This window comes from Neltuma alba, unplaced genomic scaffold, assembly GCF_004799145.2.
Source record: "Neltuma alba isolate B1F8T4 unplaced genomic scaffold, ASM479914v2 tig00005234_pilon, whole genome shotgun sequence".
NCBI classification, from domain to species: Eukaryota; Viridiplantae; Streptophyta; class Magnoliopsida; order Fabales; family Fabaceae; genus Neltuma; species Neltuma alba.
In genome coordinates, this window is record NW_021634028.1 from 25,882 (window position 1) to 39,137 (window position 13,256).

At 37.7% G+C, this 13,256-nt stretch overlaps 2 protein-coding genes and 1 pseudogene across 2 annotated transcripts; all 3 read left to right on the forward strand.

Annotated features, from left to right (window-relative positions):
- The first annotated feature begins 1,208 nt into the window (after nucleotides 1–1,208).
- On the forward strand, nucleotides 1,209–1,827 carry LOC114747165 (uncharacterized). Its single transcript, XM_028935459.1, has one exon. It carries the CDS (start codon nucleotides 1,341–1,343, stop codon nucleotides 1,701–1,703), a length of 363 nt encoding a protein of 120 aa, XP_028791292.1. The 5' UTR covers nucleotides 1,209–1,340; the 3' UTR covers nucleotides 1,704–1,827.
- Nucleotides 1,828–2,998: 1,171 nt separating this feature from the next.
- Nucleotides 2,999–9,765, forward strand: LOC114747161 (uncharacterized). Its single transcript, XM_028935455.1, has 12 exons — nucleotides 2,999–4,663; nucleotides 4,904–5,038; nucleotides 5,172–5,316; nucleotides 5,781–6,083; nucleotides 6,422–6,647; nucleotides 6,845–7,011; nucleotides 7,112–7,222; nucleotides 7,684–7,735; nucleotides 7,869–7,978; nucleotides 8,092–8,220; nucleotides 8,581–8,670; nucleotides 9,056–9,765. The coding sequence occupies exons 1-12, from the start codon at nucleotides 3,180–3,182 to the stop codon at nucleotides 9,569–9,571; spliced, it is 3,468 nt and encodes a 1,155-aa protein (XP_028791288.1). The 5' UTR covers nucleotides 2,999–3,179; the 3' UTR covers nucleotides 9,572–9,765.
- Nucleotides 9,766–10,877: 1,112 nt separating this feature from the next.
- LOC114747160 (protein SUPPRESSOR OF GENE SILENCING 3-like) lies at nucleotides 10,878–13,251 on the forward strand (annotated as a pseudogene).
- Nucleotides 13,252–13,256: the final 5 nt, after the last annotated feature.

Genomic DNA, 13,256 nt, shown 5'->3' on the forward strand with positions numbered 1-13,256 from the left:
CTAACATGAATAAACATTTTTATGCGACATCACTCAGGTATGAGGAGCCCTAACAATAATAAGAGGTGAAAATTTGATGTGATGAGAAATTTACTGCTCGATCGATCTGCTCCTGGGTTTCTCTCTAATGGGGTACTTTTGCAACACCAACCAAATGGCCCATTCGGATGTTGCATGGAGGGATTCACGCTTCACTATGTCAGAGGTGCAGTAGATTAGCAAAACCAGATGTCTCTCCACACGTAACAATTTCTTTGCATATGAATTACAATAATTATGCTTACGGATATTGGTGGAAAAGGCAACGCGTCTTCCATCAAGTGCTGTTGGACATTTGTACTAATCATTGGAAACCGACGACAATAAGTGAGAGAATCGTGTCCCACCATATATGAAGAATCATTATAGGAATTTAAGAGAAACGTTGAATAGGCGTACCGACTAATTGGCCACTAAAAAATTTTCGACCTTCTATTGTTTACCAACCTTGTTTGCGTGCTGCCATTGGCTGGTCTTCCCAATTATAGTCACTCTTCTATTGCTGAGAGGCTTATGGCTGTCTAGGAGCTTTGTAGGAAACTGGAATCCTAACAAGTAACAAGCGCTGCATAACTTGGTATAAGTTGGTATATAGACTGCAAATTAATGTCTTAGTCACCGCAGCTTCATGATCCACCAAGTGGGTGTTAGATTTCCTTAGGGTTCAAGGAATGGATTCAAGTCAAATCCATTTAAGCGCTATAAATTTGCCAAGTCCTTTTGTCCTTTGAATTGTTCATTCTCTTTATTATATTGAACTGTTTAGAAAGCGAAACCTCCAACGGAGTCTATTCTAAATCATCTCCCTGAACTAAATTAAAATATCTCAGGATGCTAATTGGCCTCCATGATGACCTAGTCTGTTACTAGCAGGTTATCATAGTAAATTCCAATCCTTTTCTTCTGTTTCTTCAGCAGACTGTTTCTCTCACAGATCATAATAAAATTATTTGCGAGTGTCTACTGTTTCAAATTTTTAACACGTACTTATAACATAATATAATTTAATGTAACATGAGAAGGAGGCAAAGCATATGCGGGTGGTGTCCGTGAATAGAAAACGATTTTGGCTGCTTATCTGTCCGCGACTTTAAACAGGGCACAAAAGTCAAATTCGTGGACGAACTCGAGCAGCTTCCTCCAAGTGTCAAAACACTTGCGCCTCCTTCCACTTGTTGCAAATAATATCAAATTCCACCTAACCCCGAAAACGCCAACTGCTCCAAATCTTGCATTTTGATTGAAATCACTCTGCAAAATCTCCTTTTTAGTGCTTCTTTAGAACTACTAGCAGCTCATAAATGGAGGGTCTTCTTCCACTTGTGTTCAGAGCAATCAAGAAAAGCAGAACTCGCCGACAGTATCACTGTCTTTCAACCGGAGCTTCTCTCAGCTACATCAACATGGCCGAGATCTGTCCTCAGACTGAATCTCAAAGCCAGGTCTATGAGACAGCTCCCACCCAGAAAGTGGCTCATCATCATCATCTTTATGCAGGGAACAACCATGATCATCGTCATCATCGGCGACATAAATCTGTGGGAGACTTCGATTACGGGTCTCCGTCTGCTCACGAGGACAGAACAGACCGTGGCTCTTCCCCTCCGAAGCAGCTAGTGCGATTTGGAAGTCATAGAATGTTTTCATGTGTCAATGGTGTCTAAGGTTGAAGCACCTTATTGATTTGCATATTTAATAAAAAAGTCGAAGGTTTAACCTCGATCCCAGTAATGTTTCTTCTGTGAACTCCTTTCTGGGTTGAATTATATCTGCACTTTCTTTCCGCTTCAGAGATTCTTGCTATGCCAAGATTTTTGGCTATCATTCAACAAAAAGAAAAAAGAATTAGCTATTAGGTTTGTGGGATTCATCACCTGCCTTTCAAAAGTGAAGAGAGATGCTGGATTCCGCATATTCAGATCTGGGTCGGAGGGAGAAACGGGCATATTTTGATCATTTTGATCTTCCACTGGACCCTGCTACAGTGAAGGGTGAAAAATGGATGATCAGCTGTCGCGGTGTCACGTTCTTGATATCTTAGCTTAATCAATGCCCCTGTGATTAAGGTTTTGGCTTGGGACTGTGCCTTTGCATATGTCCAGTTTTTCACGTTGAGGGAAAAACAAAGATACATGCTACCGGTGCTAGATGAGTTGAGTAATTCAAGTATAATGGGAAAGTTTGTAAAATTAGTTATTTGTAATGAATAGATGTTATATTTTTTTAAATAATCTTATTAATTATGTGTATTAGTTAGAAGTAGTATTTGGTAAAATTTTTAACATATATAACTATTATAAAGATTACTTTAAAAAAAATAAATATAAGAGATAAGATAAATTAAAATCTTATATTTAAAATTAAATTGAAAGTCAAATTCACTCTTATAATATTATTAATGAACGGAGGTAGCATGCAGCAGCATGTGTAGTGCAGTTTTTGACGACTTCTGTGATTTCTGCCATTCATAGTGTTTAGTCCACTCATGTGAAGATATTAATTTGGTTAAAATATTCTGTTGGATCATGATTTTGATTTAAATTTTAACCAGCTCATACTATTCACATAATTTTTGAAATTACTTTGATCAGGTTTTTGATTTTTCTTTTTAATAACCATCACAAACTTAACTAAGATTTACCGTAGCAAAACACATGATTTTTATTAGTTTGTTATGTTATAAGAGACTAACTCCTTCTATTAAATTCAATCTGCGAGGACATAGTTTGCATGTGCTTGAGTGCTAAATTAACAATAGCCGACGACCAAAACTAACAGCGGCAGCAGCCCAGCCCAAATTGGATAACGTGGCACATTCTGGATAGTCGATCTCTTCAACGGTTGAGATACACGGCCGCACTCAATCCCTTCCCCATTCGACAGCATGCTGCGTGGCTCCTTATTTCGTCGAACGGGAAATTTTGGAGGGAAAAGGGGAGAGATCAGTTTTAGAGGGGCTCTCTCCTCTGGCACTAATTCATCTCAAATTTTTTGCCGCTCTTGTTCAATTCCTTACTCTATTTTTTTCTTCCCTTAAGTTTAGTTATTTTTTCCTGTACGCTTCCCTTCCATACCAATTTTTATCATTCTTTTGTGACCCGTGTTATGATTGAATTAATAAAGGTTTCAACTTCATCCTCATGTTCGACTCAGATTTATCTTCTTCAGCTAACGATAGTATTTGCAGTATTTCTTACCCTCGCAAGAGAGGATTCGTTGATGATTTTTCTGTAAAGTCCTATTCTGATTCCCCTTCCAAGAAGAAATCGAGAAATATTGCCGGGAAGAGTACAATAACCACTGTTGATTTGAAGCACTTCGAGGTACCTCTGTTTTCATCCATCAATGTTACCGGTTTTGGGTGCCACTCCATCCATGTTCGTGCTGACCGTCCTTATACGATTGGTCGGAGCCATCGTTATTCTCAATTTGTCTTCCGTGACCCCCGAGTCAGTAAGCAACATTGTCAGATTTTCTTTGACGGTTCACTCCGTAAACTTTATATTCTGGCCGGGGTCTTGTTACTTAAGGATTCCACCAAATGTCTTGTTCACGAATTTAGGAATAGGGTAATGTCATGTCATGCTGGTAAGACCGAGGTCCCGGAGGGTGTTGGGTTTCGAGCGGCATCTAATGGGATTTTTGTGAACGGGATCAGAGTTAGAAGGGGCAAGGCCGTGGAATTGTTTGCTGGAGATAAGGTCTTGCTAGTTTGTGGAAATCAAGAAAATTGTCATTGTAGTATCCGGAATCGGATTGGGTTTCTTATTCAGAGAATTGACTATGGCGACGGTGGTTTTGAAATGCGTGATGATGATACTGATTTTGAGAGCATGCAGAAATTAAGTAATATGTCCTTATCTGAACATTCCCAAGGGCTCACCTCAAGCGGGAAAAGGAACAAGAGAGTTTTTGCTATGAAGAGAAATGATTTGTATTCAGACAGTGCCATGGCAAATTATAAACGAGTTGTTAACAGAGCAAACTTTCTTTTAGATCGGTGCAGAGACATCTTGTTTAGTGATGATCCTATATCTCGCATACTGCATTCTGTACCAGATGTAAGTCTTGGATGCAAAGGTGCCTGTGGAACCTCATTGAACAACTTTTCAGGCGTGAATTTGGGCAATACTATTAGATTATTGGTGGATAGTGAAGTCCAGTCTAAATGCATTAAGCCAGTTTTGGGGCAGGAATTGCCCCAACGGGTGAAATCATCTGGTGGTGGCAGGCAAAGGGAAAATAAAATCACTGGTGTCTTGCCTTCAACTTCAGACATACTTTATGGGAGCAAAGTAGCGTCGTTCGAGGCAAACAGTGACCACCATCACCATCTGTGTGAAAAAGAAAACGTCGGAGCTGCTCATAAGCGTGCCAGTGCTGATCAGAATCCAGATGCCATGCTCTTAGGCGGGGGCTGTCCTACTTCTGCCGGCAAAAAGTTGAAAAGCCATGGAAGCATCTTTTACTCATCACCTGGAAAGAATTTTTACCTGAATCGCCTTGAATTTGCAAACTATGGTTCCTCAGGCCATCATAATGCCATATCTTTACCTGAGCTTCTTTATCCTGTTGAAAGTATTTCAAGGATGTTTATCGCAACACTCACGAGTGATATAAAATGGTTTGACGACTTGTATCTTTCTGTTGTTTTCATTCCTCTCTGTGGCACGCTTTTGTCTAACTGTTGTCTTTTTACTGTAGATTTTTCTTATCTTCTTCACTGCATTTAAAAAATTAAAAATTGCTGGCTCTCTTGAGCATGTATTCATTCTTTTGGTTGTGTTCATACTTTATAATTTATATCACTTCTGAATTCGAACTTCGTTTATATTTGACAATACTAAAACAAGTGTTTTATTAGGTTCTTGTCATATTGTGAGATTCCATTCCATCTACCCCTTACAATTGCTTGTCACAACGCTGAGAGATGCTGGAGCTCAAGACCTGATGATAGAATGTCTATGCCTTACCCAGAATATTCCAACCTAACTGTGGTGTAAGTTATCTTTTAAGGGGTAAATATATGCTGCTTGATTTAGGCCATTATTTTGGTTGCAGAAGTTGGACGAATTATTTAGGCTGACTATCTCCTCTTAGAAAATTTCTTATAGTTTTATGTTGATTAATAGGTACCCTCCATTTCCTGATTCAGTAGCTTTTGGTAATGACCGTAAGAAGCAGGGGATTGCTTGCCATCATCCAAAACTGTTTGTTGTGCAAAGAGAAGATTCTATACGAGTTGTCATTACATCTGCAAATTTAGTGGAAAAGCAGGTGTTCCATTGCCCGACCATTTGCTTACTAATATTTACATATGATATTAGGAATAATAAGAACAAATTGCTCCTGTTATATAACTATGTCAAAATTTTCTACCATCTTTATATAGCGTGCTATAAGACTGTCGTAGATGCATTATTACTCTTATTTTGATAGAAGACATTTTAAAATCTAATATTCAATTATTCATATTAGAAGCTCAAAGGTGCCTCGAATTTTTGGATTTAAGTACTGTAGGACTTGGTATGTAACTTTGAATGGTACCACATTTAGATTGTTTGTCATGCTAAATGCTTCTAAATATTATTTGAAATATGATTTTAAGGCTGCTTGTTGATGAATTACTATACACTGAAATTTTGTTGATGCTTAATCCACTATTTATAATACCTTGATATGTTTGTCTGATGTGTAGGTGCTATTTATCAACTGTTTTATATAATTTTTGGTCTGTGTAGTGGAACGGTGTGACTAATACTATATGGTGGCAAGATTTTCCTCGTGTCAGCTCAGCTAATTATGCGTCGCTTTTCCCAAAAGTTTACAACATGGAATTACATCTGGATTGTAAATGTGATTTTGCTGCTCAGCTGGCTGGGTTTATGGCATCTCTCTTGATTGATGTACCCAGTCAAGCCCACTGGATCGTTGAGTTGGCAAAATATGATTTTGGAGGTGCAACAGGACATCTCGTAGCTTCAGTACCTGGAATTCACCTTAACAGAACTTCCATCATATCAGAATCCTCGCAATCCTCACCTGTGGGCACTCAAATTTATTTTGCTTGTCATGAAGAATTCTTTATAGATATAACTAGAATCTGTTTGGTGTTCTTTTAAGATTTTTATTCTGCATCCTGGTTGTATACTGCTGGGTTGAAATATTGTCCTTTTTAAATTTTACCTTTTGACCTCTCTATGTTGGAGTTTTTTTCTTTTTTCTTTTTTTTAAAAAGAAAAATTAACTCTGATACTAACAGCATCACCAATCATATGATTATTTGATGACTTTTAGTTAAATATATGTTCTGGATTGGATTTTTGATATGCATCATTTGACTCAAGTGGGGGGCTAATCAATGTGAATTATGACTGTTAAGTCTTTAGGTTCCGTTGTGGCATCTGTGGTTGGCATAAGACACCTTTACCAGACAGCAGCAGACTCGAAAGGTGCAAGATTGAAAACACTGGCCAATTTCCTTGGAAATTCATGTAGGAGTTCCCATGGAAAGTTGGAGATTGTTTTAAGAAGAAATACCAATATACTTGCTGATGCAAATGCTGTCAGTGTTCTTGTTCCTGATCCTGATAGAACATTTTCTGGAGGTATAACCTACACTGCTTGAATTTGATACGTGGATAATCCTGGGAATTCTTTATTCCACCATGTGTACTATCCTGTTCTTACTATGGTTTTCAAGTTTAATTTTTCCTTCCACTGTGCTTATATGTATGTTTTAGCTAGTGACTCTGGATGCTGTAGATGACTGAAATAGGTATCTCTCTCTTTTGCACTTCTGTAGAATATGTCCAACTTGGTTTTTTGCCTAGAAATATAGCCCAATGGGTCTCTCCTCTTTGGGATGCTGGATTCTTCAGGTTTTCTGGGTATGTCTGTCCAAAAGAGGCACTTGCAGCTGCCTTAGGAGAAAACAGCAAAAAAGTACAACTGATATTATATGTGTCAGAGGTATATTGGCTTGGCTGTGTCTTCCTATAGGTTTTAATATTGGTCTCCTTCCCTGTACTAGAATGGCATGATATTGGTATAATTTTACGAACTTGTGCAGGGTCAACATTTTGTTGATATGGCAAAGATGATGCAATTTGAACACATCATTGCCTTCAGCTCACTCATGGCTTCAATCCAAAGATCTTATGGCCTCAAGAGATTGCAAGAGGTGATTTGTAGTGTGAGAACGTCTTGTGCATTGACTCTTGCTGCTGCTTCTTGATGTAGAACAGTAGAGGCAAAGGGGAATTATTGGGGGGGGGGGGGGGAATGCAAGACAACTAATGTTCTTCAATTGGTCCAAAAAACTTAGAACAATGTAAGAAAGTAGAATGAGTAAAAATCCTAAAGATGCATAAAAAGAAAGTATATCTAAAGTAGAGCTCTTATGCGAGGAATAATTTTCTTCTTCTTTTTAATTTCCCATCATTGCTCTTGCGTATCATGAGCTAATTGAAGCATTCTCTGATTATGTTTGATCTGTTCTCATATTTTTACTTGTCTGTAGGATTGCAAATCTTTTCTTCTTTTTCACTCAAAATGCTGAACAGTCCTTGCATGAATTAGTGCTTTTGTTACAATAACTTTTGAAAGACCCAGTTTTTTATCTTTTATATTATCTTTTGCTAGGTTCTGAATCGATATAGATGGCCTGAATCATCAGAGTCTGATTTTATATATGGTAAGTTCATTTTGCCAGGGTTTTTGTTTTTGTTAATAATCGGATACTATACCTACCTTTTTCCATAACACCTCAAAATTGAGTTGAACTTTTTTTCCCATCCTTTTGGACCACATCGGTTGATCCTTTTCAGGTGCATCTTCAATTGGTTCATCTGTCAGCCCACAATTTCTTGCTGCATTTTCAGGTGCTACTGGGAAAAAATCATTGCAACATTTTGATTCAGAGGAGTCTGATCCTGAGGTGATTTTAATACCTTCGCTCTTTCTTTAGACCTGACTGAAAAGTATTATCTATTTTCTGCCAGATGCATTTTTTTATTTACTAATTTATTGGTCTAATGATTTTTTGGACAGTGGGGTTCTTGGAATGCTGGAGAAGAATTGAAAAACCCTTCCATTAGGATCATTTTCCCCACTATTGAAAGAGTGAAGAATTCCTGTAATGGGGTTTTGCCTTCAAAACGTATTCTTTGCTTCTCAGAGGTAATCTGATAAGTTGATCAGCTTAACTCACTGAAATGAATGAAGTCATAGGCTGTTCCTAGGAATGTATTTGTTTAGTTGCAAATACATTGTCTGTGTTGTTTTTTTGAAGATTTTTCTATACATACGACCAATAGTCTTGGCTATTGGGTATGGGCTAAGACATCCTGGTGAGAGAGAGGCAGAGCCAATCGATTTTGAAAGGATTCTCATATTATAATTATACGTATTATCTTGGGTGGGTTTTAAATCCGCTTAGGTTTTTGTTCCTCGTTCTGTATTTTTGAAAGTGAATTGTAATAATGTAATGTTGTATTAAAGATGTTGTCAATGAAGAATTGATTGTCCACTTTTGATCAGAGAACGTGGCAAAGGCTGAAGGCTTTAGATATACTTCATGATGCCATTCCTTATCCTGATGATAGAACAGGCCATCCAATGCATGTCAAGGTAACTATCTCCGCCCGTATTTGGATGATTAAATTGTTTGTTTGGATAATATAATCACTTCATATTAGGTGGTGTATAATTGTATAGTCAATTGGCAGGGGGGAAGGAGTCTATGTGAATTCATGTTATATGCATGAACGGGGACCCTTGCAGTGATAGGAATAAAGCAGGGATTGACAGAGATTCACGTTTTTCTCTTCTATAATATCAACATCCATATAAGTTAGAAAATCTATAGCATCCTATTTACAATCTTAAAATATTGCAACTCATTTTTTTTCACACTCTGTAATGCGTGGAACACACCTGTTATTGACTTATTTTGTAACTTACGTATGATACGATCTCCTTTTCCTCTACGTCCTTCTCAAATTAATATGAGCAGGTAATACGGAGAAGATTCTTGTCTGGCGGGGTTGCACCTTCTGTTGGTTGGGTGTATTGTGGGTCGCATAATTTTAGTGCAGCTGCCTGGGGACGGCAAATTTCAAGTTCATTTGGTACGAAAGCTGAAGTAAAAAAAAAAGGGAATTCTTCTCTAGACTCTGGGCTCCATGTTTGCAATTATGAACTTGGGATTTTGTTCACTTTTCCAACAGAAGATCATGATACTTCAAATGTTAGAAGCACAAACTTGGACGATATAGTTCTGCCGTTTGCTGTGCCTGCCCCCAAGTATGGATCTAGAGATAGACCAGCGACCATGCAGGCTATGAGAGAGGCGATGGCTGAACTTTCTGAGCCCCGCGAGGATTATCATGTTGAAGATGAAATTTTGGAAGAAATTACTGAGGGAGAGGAAGAAATGGAGGCAACAGATTTTGCGACAGTGGAGAAGGAAGAGGAGAAGGCCTATGCTGAGATACTCTGGAATCAGGTTGAGTCGCCCCAGAGCCGCTGAAGTCCTGCAAGAAGCAAACATTGAGAGAAAATAGTGATGATTGTGAAGCTGTAAATATATTTGATGCCCAGTGTGGTTTACTTTGTATTATGCTTTTTTTTTTTTTTTTAATTTGTGACTATCAAGTGATTTATCGTAATAAAGAGACAATGTTACATATTGATTGTATTTCTCTCAATCCTTTTTTATTGTTACTAAAAGTGTTTTTACTTATCTGTCATTTTAAAGTTTCGAAACAAAATCAATTACTATATATTCAAATGTATTTGTATCTTTACTTTAAAGCCTACTTCCAATCCAATTGTACCTCTATTTCTATTTTCACCTTCACTTCCTTCAAAAATTTTTACGCATGAATGATCACTTGATGACATGGAAATTTTCCTGTGAATGGGAAGCCGTAGATTTAATCCTGCTAATTTCAAGTTGTTTGTCTTTTTAATTCAAAATAAATAAATAACCAGTTTTTCTAGGGGAAGGAGAAAAACGAACGACATATTATTATAGTTTTGTTTTATTTGATTTTTTGAAAAAGAATTGAACCAGTCAGAAATAGCCCAATCTCTTAGACGAAAAAAAAAAAAAAAACCAGTTCTCCTTTTACAATTTGCACTATTTTTTCAAGAAAAGAAATCTAAGAAAAAAAATCAAAATATTAGATAAACTGCTCTGAAGCAAGGTTATTTTTAGTGTCCCCCCCTCCCAAAAAAAAATTCTTAGAGTCTCCTAGAGGTTGACTCGTTAATACTTGTGAATAATTTTGACTAAATTTTATATGATATTTACATATAATATAGACGCACATTTCATTATCAGAAGACATATTTTGTCAATAGTCATAAATATATGGAAATTCAGGCATACAACTTTTCTAAAGGATAGATGATTTATATTCATAAGCAAACTATGGAAGTTCAAGCAAACTAATTACTAATTGATTTATAATTATCTGTCCATAAGATTCCACAGTTGCCTTGACTAGACGGCCGAGAATAACGTCTTGTTCAAGGACGGACGTCAAAAGAAAGAAAGCATAAGCACGGGGGAGTCATTTTCTTTTCTTTTCTTTTCTTTTTCCTTTAAAAAATAATTTTTTAACTTTCTTCTTTTTTTTTGGCCAAATAATTTTTTAACTTTCAGGATACGTTTTATATGCCCATGCCTTTTTCTTTCCTCTCTCAGAATGTGTGTTTTCCACTTTGTATTTTGTAGTCTTATGAATCAAATTGCATAATAATTTCAAGTCCGAAAGACTTCGCCGCCCTTAAAAGCCTCGGTCTTTCCCTTGCAACTTCCTTGTCACGCATATTTTGCTCTCCCTGTCTTTCCCTCACTTCACTCCTTGCTACTCAAGTGGCGCGTGCTACATACTCGCCGGCGGAGTCTTCCCTCTTCTACGGGCGATCGGCTTAGGTTACTAGGTACTTACTTTGAACTTTGTTTATTTCTTGCTTGTGCATCATTCGTCTCTGTGTAAGTTCCTATCCATTGCGTCTTTGAGCTGGTCTGATGTTCGCCTTTTATTTGTGAATGGTCATGATAAAATCGGAATAATCGCGAGTACAATCGTCGTTTTTATTATCTGCATTGGTTATTGGATGTTTACTGGGAGCACTTGTAGGTGAAGCTCTTGTTTGTTTGCATGCTTATGTAAAGTATGGATAAAATATTGAAAACACGAAATCTTAAATTTCTGTTCACTGTCCTCGCCAAACTTGGAGATTTTTTCTGCTATCGCTGTTTTAGTTCGACCCGTAATTATAATATGAAATACGGTTTGAATTTAGTAAAACTTTTAACAACAGGATCTGCTGCAGTAAAGGGATAATCTGGAACTTAAATTGTTAATTGATATTCAGGACTAAAGGGCGACATTCCTTCTTTCTTATTATGAATGATGAACTGAGTTAATTGATATCATATCATATTTTTCTATTTTTTTTAATTCCATATGTAATTGATTTGTTCTGTCTTTATGCTTGACTAACAACAATCATCATGGTCCAGTGGGAAGCGATTAGAAGGATGAGTTCAAAAAGAGGGAGTGGAAGGCAGTTTACTGCAACAGATGATAATGAATCGTTGTCCAAAGGGAAAAGCATATCTGAATCTAACCCGAATATTGAGCAGTTGTCTCAAGGTGTTGCTGATGTTAACCTAGACTCGGAACAAGACGGTGGATGGGAGGTATATGGAAGGAAGTCCAAGAACAGAGCTGGAAGCAGTGCTGCAAAACCATGGGGTCCTCCAATTCATAATTCTAACCCCAGAGCACGGGGTAATACAGATGTGACTCAAAAGCCTGGCCTTCGGAATCATGCAGGAGCTGGACGGGCTTCTGGGAATCCCTGGCAGCCACATAATGCTAACTTTAGGAAACCTACTGGCACAGGAAATGCAAGACCCCAGATATCTACTAGTGTTCTGAAAGTACAAATATGACTCCAAATCCTTGGATTCGCCCTCCATTGGAGCATGGGTGGAATTGGCAATCTAGAGGTGGTTCAATGCAGCCTAAAACGTATCCCCAAGGAGAAAATGAAATCACTTCAGAGTCCCCTGAGATGAATAATGATATTGATGATGAGGGGGAGGATGATTCTGATGCTCTGGAAGATACTGATGATGATCTAATGAGTGATGAGTATGAATCGGATAGCAGCCAAAAGAGCCACGAGACTAAGAAGAAGAGCAAATGGTTTAAGAAGTTTTTGAGATGTTAGATAGCTTGACTGTTGAAGAGATCAATGAACCGGAAAGGCAATGGCATTGTCCAGCTTGTCAAGGTGGCCCTGGTTCTATTGATTGGTATAGAGGACTGCAACCACTGATGACTCATGCCAAAACAAAGGGGTCTAAAAGGGTTAAGGTCCACAGGGAACTTGCATTGCTTTTAGATGAAGAGTTGCGCAGAAGAGGTACTTCAGTGATTCCTCCTGGTGAAACTTTTGGTAAATGGAAAGGTTTAAAAGATGAGGAGAAAGATCATGAAATAGTTTGGCCTCCGATGGTTATCATTCAGAATACAAGGCTTGAACAAGATGAAAATGAGAAGGTATAGCTATATTTCCTTATTTCTGTCTGATATTGATTTATATTTGATATTATAATCAATACTATGATATTTCATATTAATAATATTGCATCACATTCTTAACCCTTCTGAAAAAAAAAGCTTGTTTTTGTGTTTAGTGGTTAGGTATGGGTAACCAGGAGCTTCTTGATTATTTTAGCTCATATGGTGCTGTGAAAGCTCGCCACTCCTATGGTCCACAGGGTCATCGTGGAATGAGCCTTTTGATTTTTGAGGCCTCAGCTAGGGTTATTTTGAGGCGGAGCGTCTACATAAGCATTTTATAGATAATGGGACTAATAGAGATGCTTGGTTCAGAAATCACCGAATTTTATTTCTTCCTGGAGGGAATCGCCAGCTTTATGGTTATATGGCTAATAAAGAGGACCTAGACTTTTTCAACAAGCATTCCCAAGGTTTACTTCCGTCGCCTTTTCATTTGCACTCTCCTTGACACACATACATGTCTATACGTTGCAGATTCACCATGTTGTTTCCATGGAGACACAAATGTGCTGACATTGTCGTCTTGTCATGCTTTTTTCTCTGGAATCATATAGGTAAATCGAGACTAAAATATGAGTTGAGGTCATACCATGAGATGGTAACAAA